At 36.8% G+C, this 13,776-nt stretch overlaps 1 protein-coding gene across 1 annotated transcript in view; it reads right to left on the reverse strand.

Moving 5' to 3' along the window:
* Positions 1-470: 470 nt before the first annotated feature.
* EBF3 (EBF transcription factor 3) overlaps positions 471-13,776 on the reverse strand; it is a 139,859-nt gene continuing 126,553 nt past the window's right edge. The window contains 6 exon segments of the mRNA XM_040436550.1: positions 471-3,150; positions 6,803-6,928; positions 8,425-8,622; positions 9,499-9,687; positions 10,616-10,793; positions 11,422-11,487. Of these exon segments, the coding sequence (XP_040292484.1) occupies positions 3,119-3,150; positions 6,803-6,928; positions 8,425-8,622; positions 9,499-9,687; positions 10,616-10,793; positions 11,422-11,487 (789 nt within the window). The 3' untranslated portion in view covers positions 471-3,118.

Consider the following 13,776-nt stretch of genomic DNA (forward strand, 5'->3'; position numbering starts at 1 on the left):
GCAGACATGCTCAACCTGCGGCCCTCCAGCTGTTGCAAAACTACAATGCCACAGGTTGGGCATCCCTGCTATAGGGCCTCTGCCTGGAAATAATGGCTAATTGCTGTTACAATGGGTATCGTGTGGCAGAATGATCTTTTTAAATATTTTTGCTTGCACAATTTTTAGAGTTTTCGGTACTGACACTGAATTGACACATTTTTTTATAAAACGACCCTTAATGTGGTGTTAATTTCTATCTTTTCCAAAATCAGAGAAGTCAAAATTTGTATAAAAGAAACCCCAATGTTCTGTTTCTTTTTTTTTTGTGTTTTGAAATACTTTTTTTTTAATAATCAAACTTCAGATAGAATTACTAAAAAGTGAAATTCACAGACAAGAAATACTTTAATTAAATATTGTGTAAAATGAACATTTTATACAGTTAAATATCTGAAAAAAATGTACAGATAAAACAATCTTATTGTAGGGTCTTTAACAGTAAGATCTACCATTTAGTGAAGCGTTCATTCTGGAGACATTGTGTGAACTGACTAACTAATCTAGAACACAAACAGACTGCATTAATGAAATAACTTGCAAATGTTTTAACATGTACACATGACCTCTTTTTTTTTTTCTTTATTTGAACCTTTCCTATACAAAATAAAAACTAGGCTTTTTTTAATTTTAATTTTTTTTTAAAAGTGTCTCGATTTTTTTCCCATTTAGCTAAGCCTATCGGCTCTCATAACATAAGTGTGCAAAGCATCTCAAGTCTGTGTCATACCATAGCTTCCACTATTTTACAACACATTACCAATATGCGTTTTGCCTAGAAATTAAAATAAAATGTCTCTCCTTTTTGTGTAGAAATTTAATTCTGCTGCAGTTTGCAAAAGTATTCACACCGCTGTAATAGCAATGTCTATAGTGCAAAGGAAAACAAAAATATTAACCAGTCCGTCACCTTTACAAACTATGATTTTGGCACTAATGGGTCGTATCGTTTACCAAGGACGTCTTCCCAATTAAAAAGTCTCAGCTACTGGGACTTGCTACAAAAAATGTCCATTAGAAAATATATAAAAAGTTGAGTATTACCGTTGAATTTTTATGAAACAGTGCATGAGCTTGAGAGTGCAGAGTGCAGCAGAAGACAGATGTAGAAAAGGAGTGACATCATTTTATACCAGGATTGTGCTTTTTTTCCCTCTATTTATTTTTAGTTTTACACCAGAAATCATAGTAATCATGTGATAACTAGAAATCCTGGTGTAAGCCTGTGATAAATAGCGCAAAAATAAAAAATTTAAAAAAAGAAGAAAGAAAATAACTATAAGGCATCAGAGAAACTAATGTGGCAAACTTTTTTAATCAAAATATCAGCTGTGAATTTTATATTGAATATTTTCGGCCTCTGAATTTGTCCAGTAAGCACAGTTTTTACTATGTGGCAAGTCTTATGAGTGGCAGCTAAAATGATTTTTACATTCTATAAAAAAAATAAAAATAAAAAAAGTTAAAATAAACATACAACCACAAAGCCCGTGGTATTTGTGGTTGAGTAATCATGCACATTTTTGTTCTACTAATATTAATTACAGCCATGTGGCACAATTTTTTGTTTTTGACTATACAACAAACAACTTTTATTTGAAAAAAAATCATTTGTTCAGATAACTTAAAAATAATATAAAAATAAAGAATGAATTTGACTATAAAAAAAAGGACGGAAGGTCTAAACAATAGCACATTTCTGAAAGTACAAATGAAATTTATGGACACCATGATTCATTAAAAAAAGAACATACAGTATGAAGGCAACCTTTCTTGGCTTAATGCTGATTTTTCTCAGCACATCAACACCAGCCCAACATAAAAAAAAAAAACATTAAACAAATAGAAAAATAACAATAATTATAATAATAATACATACATACAAGAACATAAAATAAAACAATGGAAAGCAATATACAAAATTTCAAAGATAAATACAATATTTATAATTGATATGTTACAAAATTAAATTCCCTTAGTGACTGCAAGTGTTCACGTGAAAGAAAGTGTCAAGATTATTTTATTCCCCATAAAAAGGCATAAGGAATAAAATAGGCTCTCAAATATTTTAAGTGGATCTGAAAAAAAAAAATTTCAAGACAAGTGTATAAATATTTAGCTACAACTTTGGCAAAATCACAAAAGTCTACAATTTTATAACCACATACAAAACACATTAGGGAATAAGGTTCTAGAAGTCAAAAGGACAATTTTCTGGTACAAGAAACATAGACTTCACAGTAGCCTAAGAATGCAATAGTATACAGTGCGAGCAAGAAGTTGAAAAAAATGATGCAGGTCACACTTGCTTAACAGGAAGCTCTAGCAGTGGAAGTATATTGGAACCAACAGACAGTAGCATCCCCCTCTGTCAGTGTGCTTGTTGAAGGCAAGAGAATTCAATATCAAAGTTACAATTCCTAACTACAATAAGTTACAAAGTTCCATTTCATTAAGATGAAGTTAAGCAATGATAAACCCTTTTCCCCGCCCAAGTTTCCCCTTTTTCCCCTACCCTCCCAATTTAAATGATTCATATATTTTTATTTTTTTTCCAGTTTGATGGCTCAAACCTCCTTGGCCCCCTTTTCCACCACAAAAAAAAAATATTTCACATTATAGAGATACACAACCATTGTGAGTCCAATAATGAGTATTTGAAAAATGTTCTGAGGCATTTTTCATCAGTGTTTCATGAAAATTTCGGAACGGTGCATCCACAATGTTTTTGTCCCAACATAGAGCAAGTACTAGACATAGCCAAGACATAATCAGAAACTTTGTACAAAATAGACGTCGCTTTTGTTCCCCCATCTTCTTCAGGATTGAGAAAGGTGAAAAATATGAGAAAAGTTCAGTCGACAAAATGGAATTGTTCATGAAGATCGTTTTGCAGGTCGAGTTCTAATAAGTTCAAATAAAATCTTTGTAAAACAAAGAGTTTGTAGCATTTCGCTTCCCGGTGGTTTTTTTTGTTCTGAAGATACTGGTTTCCGTCAGTACTCCTTAATACACTAAATGTGTCCCCTGAAGCTTTCTTCTGAAGCTTGATGCTACAAGCAAGTAGACAAAAGTGACTTTACATTGGTGGAACTACAAGACCCGACATAGCTAGAAGAAAAGAGGAAAGATTACATTAGCTTAACAGGCCTACATGTTCTCTTTTTATTAGTGAAAGTCCTAAAGATTAAGTAAATATTCTATTTTATCGGGGGATTCTATTTTATAATTTGTAAATTTTTAGATTTTTGTAAGTTGCTTTGCAGAATTCTGCTGCCATTTGGTTGAAATCTGGAGACTTTATTGGTCACTTCAAGGGATTTTATTACAGATGAGCCAAGTAGTAAAAGATTTGATTCGGAAAATTCATTTCGAAACTCATTTCTTTGTAAGTAGTGGGTGCAATGGCAGGGAGCTGTGATTGCACCGCCTCCCGTCATTGTACCCCTCCAGATGCTGCATTCATAGCTGATCGCGGCATCTGACAGTAATAACACAGTGTAAAATGTAAAAAAAATCATACTTATCTCCTCCGTTTGATCGTGAAGAGCCAGGCACTGCCATCTTGATTAAAGATCTAGCGTGAAATCTCACGTGGCCCGTGATGATGTCACGGGGATTTTTTGTGAGATCTTCAATCAAGATGGTGGTGGCCAGCTTTTTGTGTTCAAATGGAGGTAAGTATGATTTATTTTATTTGTTTCCGCCATTCAGGGAAAATTGATTCGCTACCAAGAAGCACAAGGAAATTCCTTCAAATTTTCTGTGAAATCCGGATCAGACTTCGATTTATTCAACACTAGATTTTATATTTAAAGAGACCCTGGAGAGACGATCTCCAGACTATGATCATTTGGGATTGGAAATCAGAGGCACCCCAAAAGAATTCATGGTCTGGGTCTACCGATATTGTGGGAAATGCTTACTGGCATAACACTGTCCTCAGATCTACTATATGCTAGAGATTGGAGATCCAGTGGTAGGAATATACCAGTGTACATATACATTTTTCCACCATGTTGGTTAATTTACATGCTATATTGAGTGTTTTTTAATCTCCAGAATCACTCAGTATCAAAGCCAATTGTCATCTTCTAATTGGAGGAAGATGAAAACTTGGGCTCCTCCTGGCCATTCATACAAAATATTAATTGGATAAGGGGATTCTCCAAGGGCATAGAATAATAATCTAAGATCTTGCTTAAAGAGGACCTTTCACCTGGATACCCTTAATCTAATTATTATCCTACCTTATAGTGCGGCGACCGTTGATGTCTTGGCACTTTTTTTTTTCTAAAGAACCCCCAGTTCGTCCGCTGTGGTCCCCATATATTTTGGTGCCTCATATGCTAATCGCAGCTACTTCTTCCGCGAAAACTTGAGCTCCTTCTCCCTGGCTAAGAGCGGGGCACTCTGATTGGATGCGCTCACAGCCAGGGAGAAGATAACCGCGGCCAGGAGAAATGCAAGTCCACGCCTAGTATAACCGAGTCGCCTCATTAGCATATGAGACGGGGACCACAGCGGTTCTTTAGAAAAAGAAAAGGGCCAAGACATCAGTGGGGGCCGCACTATAAGGTAGGATAATAATTAGAATAAGGATATCCAGGTGATAGGTCCTCTTTAAGCAGATGTAGTTAGCCCTATGTATCGTGAATTTTTTACATGATGCTTACGTTTTGATGTTGAAGGCACTTTGTGTGCCACCATACAGTGAGAAGCTATACTTCGATAAGAGAATAATTTGTCATACATTGGAGCACATCACAATTTTTGTCTTATAGATTTCATATGAATCCATGACAAAAAAAAGAATGTGCGTTTTTGTAAAAAGCAAGGGCATAGATATATTTGGTGATACGTTCACCACATGCAACACGGATCTGTATTAAAACCATGTCTATGGGACTTTAGTGCTACAGAAAATTACGTTCAACCAGAAGGCAGCACACAAATATATATCTGCAAATTCTCTTTTATTTTAAATTTTGTTTAACTTGGGTATCATACAAGAGAGAAATTGGAGTGGACATCTTTTATATAGGTGCAGCAAAATCTAATGTAACAAAGAAGAACATTTAAGCAAGGAGAGTGTTCTGACATTTTAGTGCAAAACACCCTGCCTCCCACATATGATATTTCTCTTAGCGTTTTGCTAATAGCAAACAGTGGCCCAGTCTCCCAGGAGACTGGTCATGTTGACAGCTGAAAAACAACATGGTCAGTACTGGTAATGTCAGATGAAGCCAACTCACTCACCAGCCAGGACCAGACATTTCTCTAGTTCTAAATTAAAATCTTATGAGCCAGGGCTCTCTTTATTTATTTATTTATTTATTTTTCACTACTCAAGCCCATTGGGAGAATCTAGTTTGTGATACATACAATCTTATTTTTTTTATTTATTTTTTTAGCTTTCTCATGCAGAATTACTAGAGAGAAGATCTCCAGCCCTACAAAATCCTTAATAATCTGGAAGCAAAGCTGGAGATGAACAATTGCCATTTCTACATTTTTGGCTTTCTTTTCATTAGAACTTATTTTTCCCCTCACTAATTTATGTGTAACATTAATAAATTTGCTTATGTAGTGATCTAAGCTTCAATTTCTCAGTTCATTAATCCCAACGATATTAATTTGTTTTAGGAATACAGTTACCAGTTTATGGCTGAGAAGACTTATGTCTCCCATGTATACAAATTTACTGTAACATTGGAGAGGGAAATAATTATCATTTGGCACTTTGCGAGAATTGTAATAATTGTTATTGAAAAATGGGCCATGTATACCATTCTCTGCCTACACCCAAAAATAAAGTGGTTTATTAATGTGCTACACAGGAGCTTAATATGGAGCAGATGATTTCACAGTCAAATATATGATGAAAACAAGAGCAATTAAATGCAAAGAGGAAGAGTGTTGCTGATATATACAACCAGATTTTTTGCCATGGCCAACACCACTAATATTTTATATATTATAAATATGCTTTTTTAAAGGGATTTCTCATGAAGAAACCAATGGAATTCAGCTGTAATGGCCAAATGAGACAGTAGCCAGACATTTCCTCTGCATTATATGGCGGCCAACCAGAGGTATGGCCGTTCATGTAATACATAGACTGGCCGGGAATTTTTGCTAGTGGCTTTCCATTCTGGCTTTTCCATGATGTCCATATGTCCAAATAGGACATATGGAAAGAAGTCTCTCTGATCTTAAAATTCGACTTCTACCCATTTCTTTATATTAAAATTCATACAACATTTTAAGTCAAAATATATATCAAACTTTATAGAAAAGAGTATTAAATGATTAATTGCTTCATATAGTTATAAAGCGCCAGGCACCTACACATAAGAAAGACTTAAACGTCAAGGCCAGACTGGTATTTGTGAGGATGCAGCCCAACGATGTGGCTAGAGACATTGGGTATTAATATACAAGCTAATGCAAAAGAATCGGAGTAGTTGCCCATGATCAGCAGATCTAAGATCTGTAATCTGGTTGGTCAATGTAGGCAACACTGCTGCTATTTGCATTGGCTCTTACATCTTTTCTACATTGACTCCATTAGTTTCCCAGTGGGCACTGTATGGAAATTCAATGAATTTGGGCAAAAATCAACAAAATAAAAATTTTGGAAAACTTCCTGTGTGTAGGTGATGGGCCCACATTAAAGCAATGGAAGTGGGACATCATGCAAGTCAAGTTAAGGACTCTATCATTATTCATATCTATTATACTATGGTTTAATTGTACATACATTTTGAATCATGAAGTCTCTGGTGTTTTGTGCCATTCTCAAAGCAAACGCCCAATGGAAAAAGGACAGAGATGCCACTTCCTATACATGTAGTATACCCTCCCCAACCATCTTCCTCTCCAGATTCTACATTTAAAAATTTTGAGAAATAAGATATGTTCAGACTGTTACTCAGATAGAAATGATTGCTATGCTTTTGGATACAGTGTTTCTTTAAGAAGTCAATATTCACATTACATTATGAGCAGAGAACCTGGAGGCGTCGGGATTAGTAGTAGCTTTATCTCAGGAACATAAACCCTATATGAGTGTTTTATTAATACTGTTTTGCCACATAAATAGTTATTTGTCGTCTGTGAATTGTTAGTTTTGCAAATGTCACATTTTAGACCATTTATGTTTAATTTATACTGATTTTAATGGAATTTTAAATCTTTTATTCCATTCAACTGGAAGGAAGGAGGGATGTTGGTATTTAGTCAAATAACAAATATCTCAATTGTAAACGGTTCTTTTTTATGAAACATTAAAAGATGAAAATGTCTCACATTATGCAGCACTGGTTCTATCTTTACGAATTTCAACATTTTTGGAATGTGGTAGTATAATACATGTCTGAAAAATAAGAAACATACTTGATATATCTTGCAGCATTGAATACTACTATCATAAATATCACGGACTGTCAAGAATCTAGTGACCTTTTTTGTAATTTTCAGACATTTGGATATTGTGGCAAGGTAATGAATTTGCATGTAAGGGAATCAAGGAATGGCAGAATACTAACACATCACCATGATAAGTGATAGCTTAAAGGGGAAACCATGGATGGCTTATTGTATGGCTGAGGAGTAGCAAAAGCTATTCCTTGGTGACCATCTAACTGCTGATGATGTCACATGCCCTATATGTAATGATGTCATGGTGCATGGAATCTATGTACACAACAAAAATGTACTCATTAGTAAATCAATGAAGCTAGAATGAGAAGTCATTGTGATTTTGTACAAGAGGGACCTATAAACCCTTCTTGACATTGTGTCGGTTACTACATCTGTGCCCCTTGTTGCCAAGCCATTGTTATTGATTACATCTAGATGAAATCTTTTACAATAAGGACCTATTCATACAAGCATATTATTTGTTTGTGGACTATCTTTTTGCACAATTGTCTGCACATGAATAGTTCACAGAACCATAGAGGTAAGTAGTGCTATTCACACCACCATTTTTTTACATAGACCCAAGAAATTCAGGATATGTTCAATCTTGGATCCATGTCTCGGATGAACGAACTGACAATTGTCTCCAATGGTGGCCAGGTCCGTATACAGACCTAAAATTGTCCATGCTGCAACACGGATGATCTTTAATATGGACATGCGAATAAGCAGTAAGATGCTGCTCTCAAATGGAAGGCATACTAAACCTTCCCAAAAAAGACTGGCAACAAGGAAGCCCAGAGGATTGCATTGGACTGGTGGGTTTCCAGACCAGAATGGAAATGGAATTAATTGGTGGAGTTAATAGGTTAACGAAAGACCCAGAAATAGTCAAGATTTCCATATGAACCGACACAAGTTACAGTTAAACAAAAAATTCTCATTCGAAGCTTAACTCACCTTGAAGTCCATTACCGTTTGCGCTGGTGCAGGATGGTGGAGGGGAAGCTTGGGGCCTGACGACTGGAGCGAACGCACTCTTTTGTTTTACTGCAGAGATGACATTTGCAGGTGAGAATGAGAAAATGCCGTGTGTACTGCTACAGTTTGAAGGGAGGGTGACCGAGGAGGCTGCCATTGTAGGACTTGACGGTACTACTGCAATAAAGCAAAAATAATCAGAACTCAAAAAGAGTTTTTTTTCTCTACTTCTCTCATGGCAAAACATAAAAGGAGAATTTAATGGTCTTGCCTTATGAGTTTGGGAACAGTAAATAAAGTAAAAAAATAATAGTGCGAAAGTAGAAATAAATGAAAATGTTTGCGTGGCTACTCTCTGGATAAGGAAATCTTGGGGGTTTCTTTATAAGACGTTTCTGGTAGTATAGTCTTGTCTAAGCATATGGGGTGCTAGCCAAGAGTCCTAACATACTAGAATCCATATGAGGACAATTCGTAGCCCAATCGCAGTGGTACTGTATGACTGATCAGTAGTAGTGACGATTGCTTGTAGCTTCCAAGTGTGTCTAACTCCTTAGTCTTCAAGTAGAAACACAAATGGAGGGTTAGCTGTATAAAAGGGCTTAGGCTAATAGTTGTTGGGCCCTTCTGTTGTTCCTACCAGACACCATACTGTATAAAATATACAATGATGTGTCATATAAATGGATTGCAATGAACCACACTCATACTGTCCACACAACATTCTTTCCATCAGAATTGAAAGCATGGCATGAGAATAGTAAGAAAATCTTACAGAGGCCGAAAATTTAATTTTTTGTGTGCGTGTGTGGTATGCACCATGTGAAATTATGCTATCGCATACTATCCTTGATCATTTATCTCTTTATTTCAATTGTCCAGAATGTCCAGCCTTCAGTCACCCATCCTCTTATTCGGTAACTCATAGCAAAAATTGGCAAAAATAATAATGCAAAATATAAATAATATTTTTTTTTTTAAAAGAACGTAAAGAAAATTAAAGCAACCAAATTGGAAATAGCTGAATGCAGAAGAATTAAGAAGAACACTCACTGCCATAGGGAGAGTTGGCGGATGAGCCGTTCAGGAACCCAGGTGAGCCAGGAACTCCTAAATTGGGCATTCCAGTGTTTCCATACCCATTCATGCTATTGCTGACTGTGTTGTAATTGGACTGCTGTGGGGTGCTGCTGGGAACGTATCCTCGTGGTGATACACTGCTTGTATTACGACTGTAGCCTACTGTGAGAAACAGCAACCCCGCAAACAAAAGATAATGTTACTATCATTTATAATAGACACTTCTGCTTCCTTCCCCGTGAATACACATCAAATGCTACACAGATTTATTGATCACACATGCTTTACTTCACAATGCCTCTTACTGCCCTATCAACTGTTGCAGTTTAAGATAACCTTATCACACCAGCCCTGCTTAAATCATCTATGAGCACACACTATGTTGTTCCCTCGCAGGCTTAGACAGCCAACAAAAGCTTTCTTCGATCCAATTGTGTCAGTTCCTTTCACATTGCTCCTTAGTAGCAATTATCAACAGGCTTGATTCCTGGTTTGTACCAACATAGAAGATGAACTTTCAGCCTTTTCTAGACCTTCAAATGCCACCGCTGACAGGCAACAACATGTTTGTTACTCTGAATTCCTCTTAAAAGGCTGCCTTTACGGTGGTGTTCCCCTTCTAATGACTTCTAGATTCCTACATTAAGTCTACTTTATACCCTTACCTTTTACCCACATCTCGCGAGCTACTCTACTACCTCAAGACAGCTAATTACAACTGCTCAAATGTCATATCCCGTGCCAATAGAGTTATTCTATGCATCTACAACATATTTGTTACTCTGAATTTCTTTTAAAAGGCTGCCTTTATAGTGGTGTTCCCCTTCTAATGAATTGTAGATTTCTACCTTAAGTCTACTTTATTACAACTGATCGAATGTCATAGCCGGTGCCAATAGAGTTATTTTATGCATCTACGTGGGGCTAAAACAATAGATGTTCCTTCCAGAAGGGGATAGGAAGGTTGGGATTATGTTGACTACAGACAGTTTAATAGCAACATCATGCTGATGACATCAACCGACGCGAATGGATGTTGATGAACCGCCGTTGAGCAGCCTATGGAATGAGGTCTTGCGTAACCACCTACCTTGGTCATTAGCTTGCGATGTCTCTGAAACATTAACTGCTAGCTGGCTGCTGAACGAGTTTACGCCCATCATGCCGCTGTGAGATGGAGTGTTGGCAAGCGAGGGGATCTGGTTGTGATTGCGTGGCACACTGTATAATGCTTCAGCAATGTCAGCTGCTCGTTTCAGGATTATCTCCTACATCGCAATAAACATAGACATTGTTATCCATGGAATCATACATGTTTGTCTCAACAGCCATCAAACAAAGCTTCTCCTAGTTTGGAGCTATCAGATGGATGGAAAAGTCAGTGCAGAGACCACATCATTGCCTTTTCTTGTTTCCTCAGAAGACAAGGGAATATATTACAGTGTGCAACGCAAACCGGACCTAGTTATTCTAAATAAAACTGTCAGTATATATACATTTGTTTCAGGGCAATGGCATGACTGTTACAATTTAGTCAAATATTTTCTCTTGCCTCTACTTGGCAGGTTTACTGCAGGCTTTGCTATTAGTCACTGTATATTTTGGACCCGGTTCAAGGTTACTCTCTCGTCTTAATGATTGCTTATGCTTTTGGCACCTCGCACCTAATTGTCATTTCTGATAGGAAAACGAGCTCTGAGAAGAAAAACGGGAAAGATGAAGCTTTTTCTTTCCCCCTTCGGTGCTTCTCATCACATTACACTGCCCTTAAGGTGGCTGGCAAAGGCATACATTGCAAATAAGATTGTATTGATATCCTGCCAGCTCGTGTGCACGCCGTGGCTCTCCAAATTGTGTATTCCTGAATGGGTTTTCAAAGATGCATTAATGACTTGCCTGGTTGTTGTGTGGCATCCCGTACAAGGCTTCAACAAGGTCTGCTGCTCTCTTCAGTAATACTTCCTTTAGGAGAAACGACAAGAGGGATTCATGTTATTGTAAAAAAAAAAAAACTAAAAGCCATAAATCTAGAGCAAATTTAACAAAACAATTGCCAAAAAGTTAAACAAAATCCAACATAAGTCAAGGTTATAAGAAAATTCGGAGATTGGAAGGAATTAGATTTTTTTTTTGTTGACAGTATGTGGAATATAGACAGATGCCTATTAATAACAAAACCTTTTTGGAATCCATCTATTCGCTAGTGATTGACTACAATGGATGTTTGGGGCTCATATCATATTGCCGCAGCGATGAATTAGTGAAATAAATACTGAAGATTTAACAATGAAGTCTTGCGGGTATTAAACAAACAAACACATGGCGGAGATATGAAAAGCGCAGGCAGCGCGGGCACTTGTTAATTCCTAGCACTTTAGTGGCGAAGAACAATAAGTAATTTTCCATATCTTAATTAAATTGGCAAACTCCTTAAAGACAACATCTCACCTCTAATTCATGCTCGAAATTTGCAAGTGAGTTCAATGCTTATTCCTCTTTATTTTGAACAATAAAGTGAATTAACTCGGGTTAATCTAGTTTTTTTTTTCATAATGACATTAAGAAATTTTTCAATTAACCTCTTTGACTGTGCACGGTAAAGGACTTCATAAATGGCTTCACATTCAGAAACTGGAGTGCTTTTGCCTAGGGGTACAAATGCACTGAGTTTGTCTTATCCGCGCTTGCATGCCTACCTTCCACTTTACGATGGTCGGGATTAATCTATAGTTTACTTAATTTTTACTAGGAAGGTCTTGTGTTTGACTTCTCTTCCCCTTAGAGGATGCTGGCGTAATTTACGAAACAATTTAGTCAAAATTAACCGAAGTGATGTGTTGTAACCCTGCTGAGGATTCATGGCATAAGCAAAGGTCCTGTACGCACAGTTAAAAGTGCATAAGGTGTTGTAAGATTTTTTTTCTCACTGGTCATTCTCTTTTTCGAATGTACATTACGACTTGTAAATAGAAATGAGGGAATCATTCAAAATTCGATTTGGGTTCCATTCAGACGCATTGGTTGACTGATTCAATTTCGGTCGAAACGATTCTACCCAAATCAAAAGTGCTCCAATTGGACTGAAAATTTGTGTATGACACTGTGAGGTCCCCTATGACTCAAATTTTATCTTTTACTCTTTTTAAAATTCTTTTAATTTGTCTCTTTCTGTCTTCTCTCTAAAATATGCCCAAATTGCAGCACAAAAAATTCAGATTCGGGGGCAGCTCCAATTGTTTAAAAAATCGGGTCAAATTCAATTAATTTAGAATCAGTTCACTCTACTTGTAGAATACCTATATGAAATTGGCCATAGACAATCAGCCAATCATAAGCATAAAGCTGATTGTTGTAAGTGTTGTCTATTGGCTGGAAAATTTATAAAACCCTAGTAACCGGTCTTGTCAATCAATAGTCATTATCACTACGACTATAACCTTTTAAAATTAGCTGAGAATTAACCCATGCGTGACAATAGAAGGCTTTGGATATTATCATACTGGCATACCTGAACATATACAGTATGTGATCAATGTCATATTGCGTTACTTAGGCCCACCAAGGAAAGGTTTTCTGAGGGTTCATCATCCAGCTATCCAAAATAAGTGCATTTCTAGTTTAAATTTCATTCTGATCCATCAGCGTTGTTCATACACAGGTCAAATCACCACTAAGAACTAATAGGCTATTTGTGAAATTAGCCAAAAGGTGATTAAAGGTGGCTATACACCTTCGATTGCTATTTCTCAAGACTTCTAAATTCTCGGCTGAGCATACATGTGTTCTGAATTTGGAGAAGGAAGTAAGCCACTGCCACATACCTCTTTTGGTGGCTTACCTCCCATGAGAACAAAAAGATTGACTATGTAAAGTTCAACATGTGTAATCCTTCTTTCCCGTGACATCATCTTTCGGAGAAACATCGGACAACCCATCAGATAGTTGGCTGGTCCTACCGAAATTGGCAAGTTTGGCCAATATTAATCTAAAGTGTGTATGGGCACCTTACTCCCCTATTGTGGATGGACCACATATCATGTTACAGCTGAAACGCACTGGGGGTCCCCTGGGAAGCAAGTTCAAAGCTGTAGGTTGCATCTGCACCTGGGTCATGGTGCTAAAGAGGGCCCAACAGATAATTATATAGTTGGCACACATGATAGTTGGGGCCCTGAGAACAAAAGGATTGGACATGTAAAGTTCAATGTTCCTGATCCTTCTTTCCCCTAGCATCATATTTTGGGAAAATAT

The sequence above is a fragment of the Bufo bufo genome, chromosome 6 (assembly GCF_905171765.1).
Source record: "Bufo bufo chromosome 6, aBufBuf1.1, whole genome shotgun sequence".
Classification (NCBI taxonomy): Eukaryota; Metazoa; Chordata; class Amphibia; order Anura; family Bufonidae; genus Bufo; species Bufo bufo.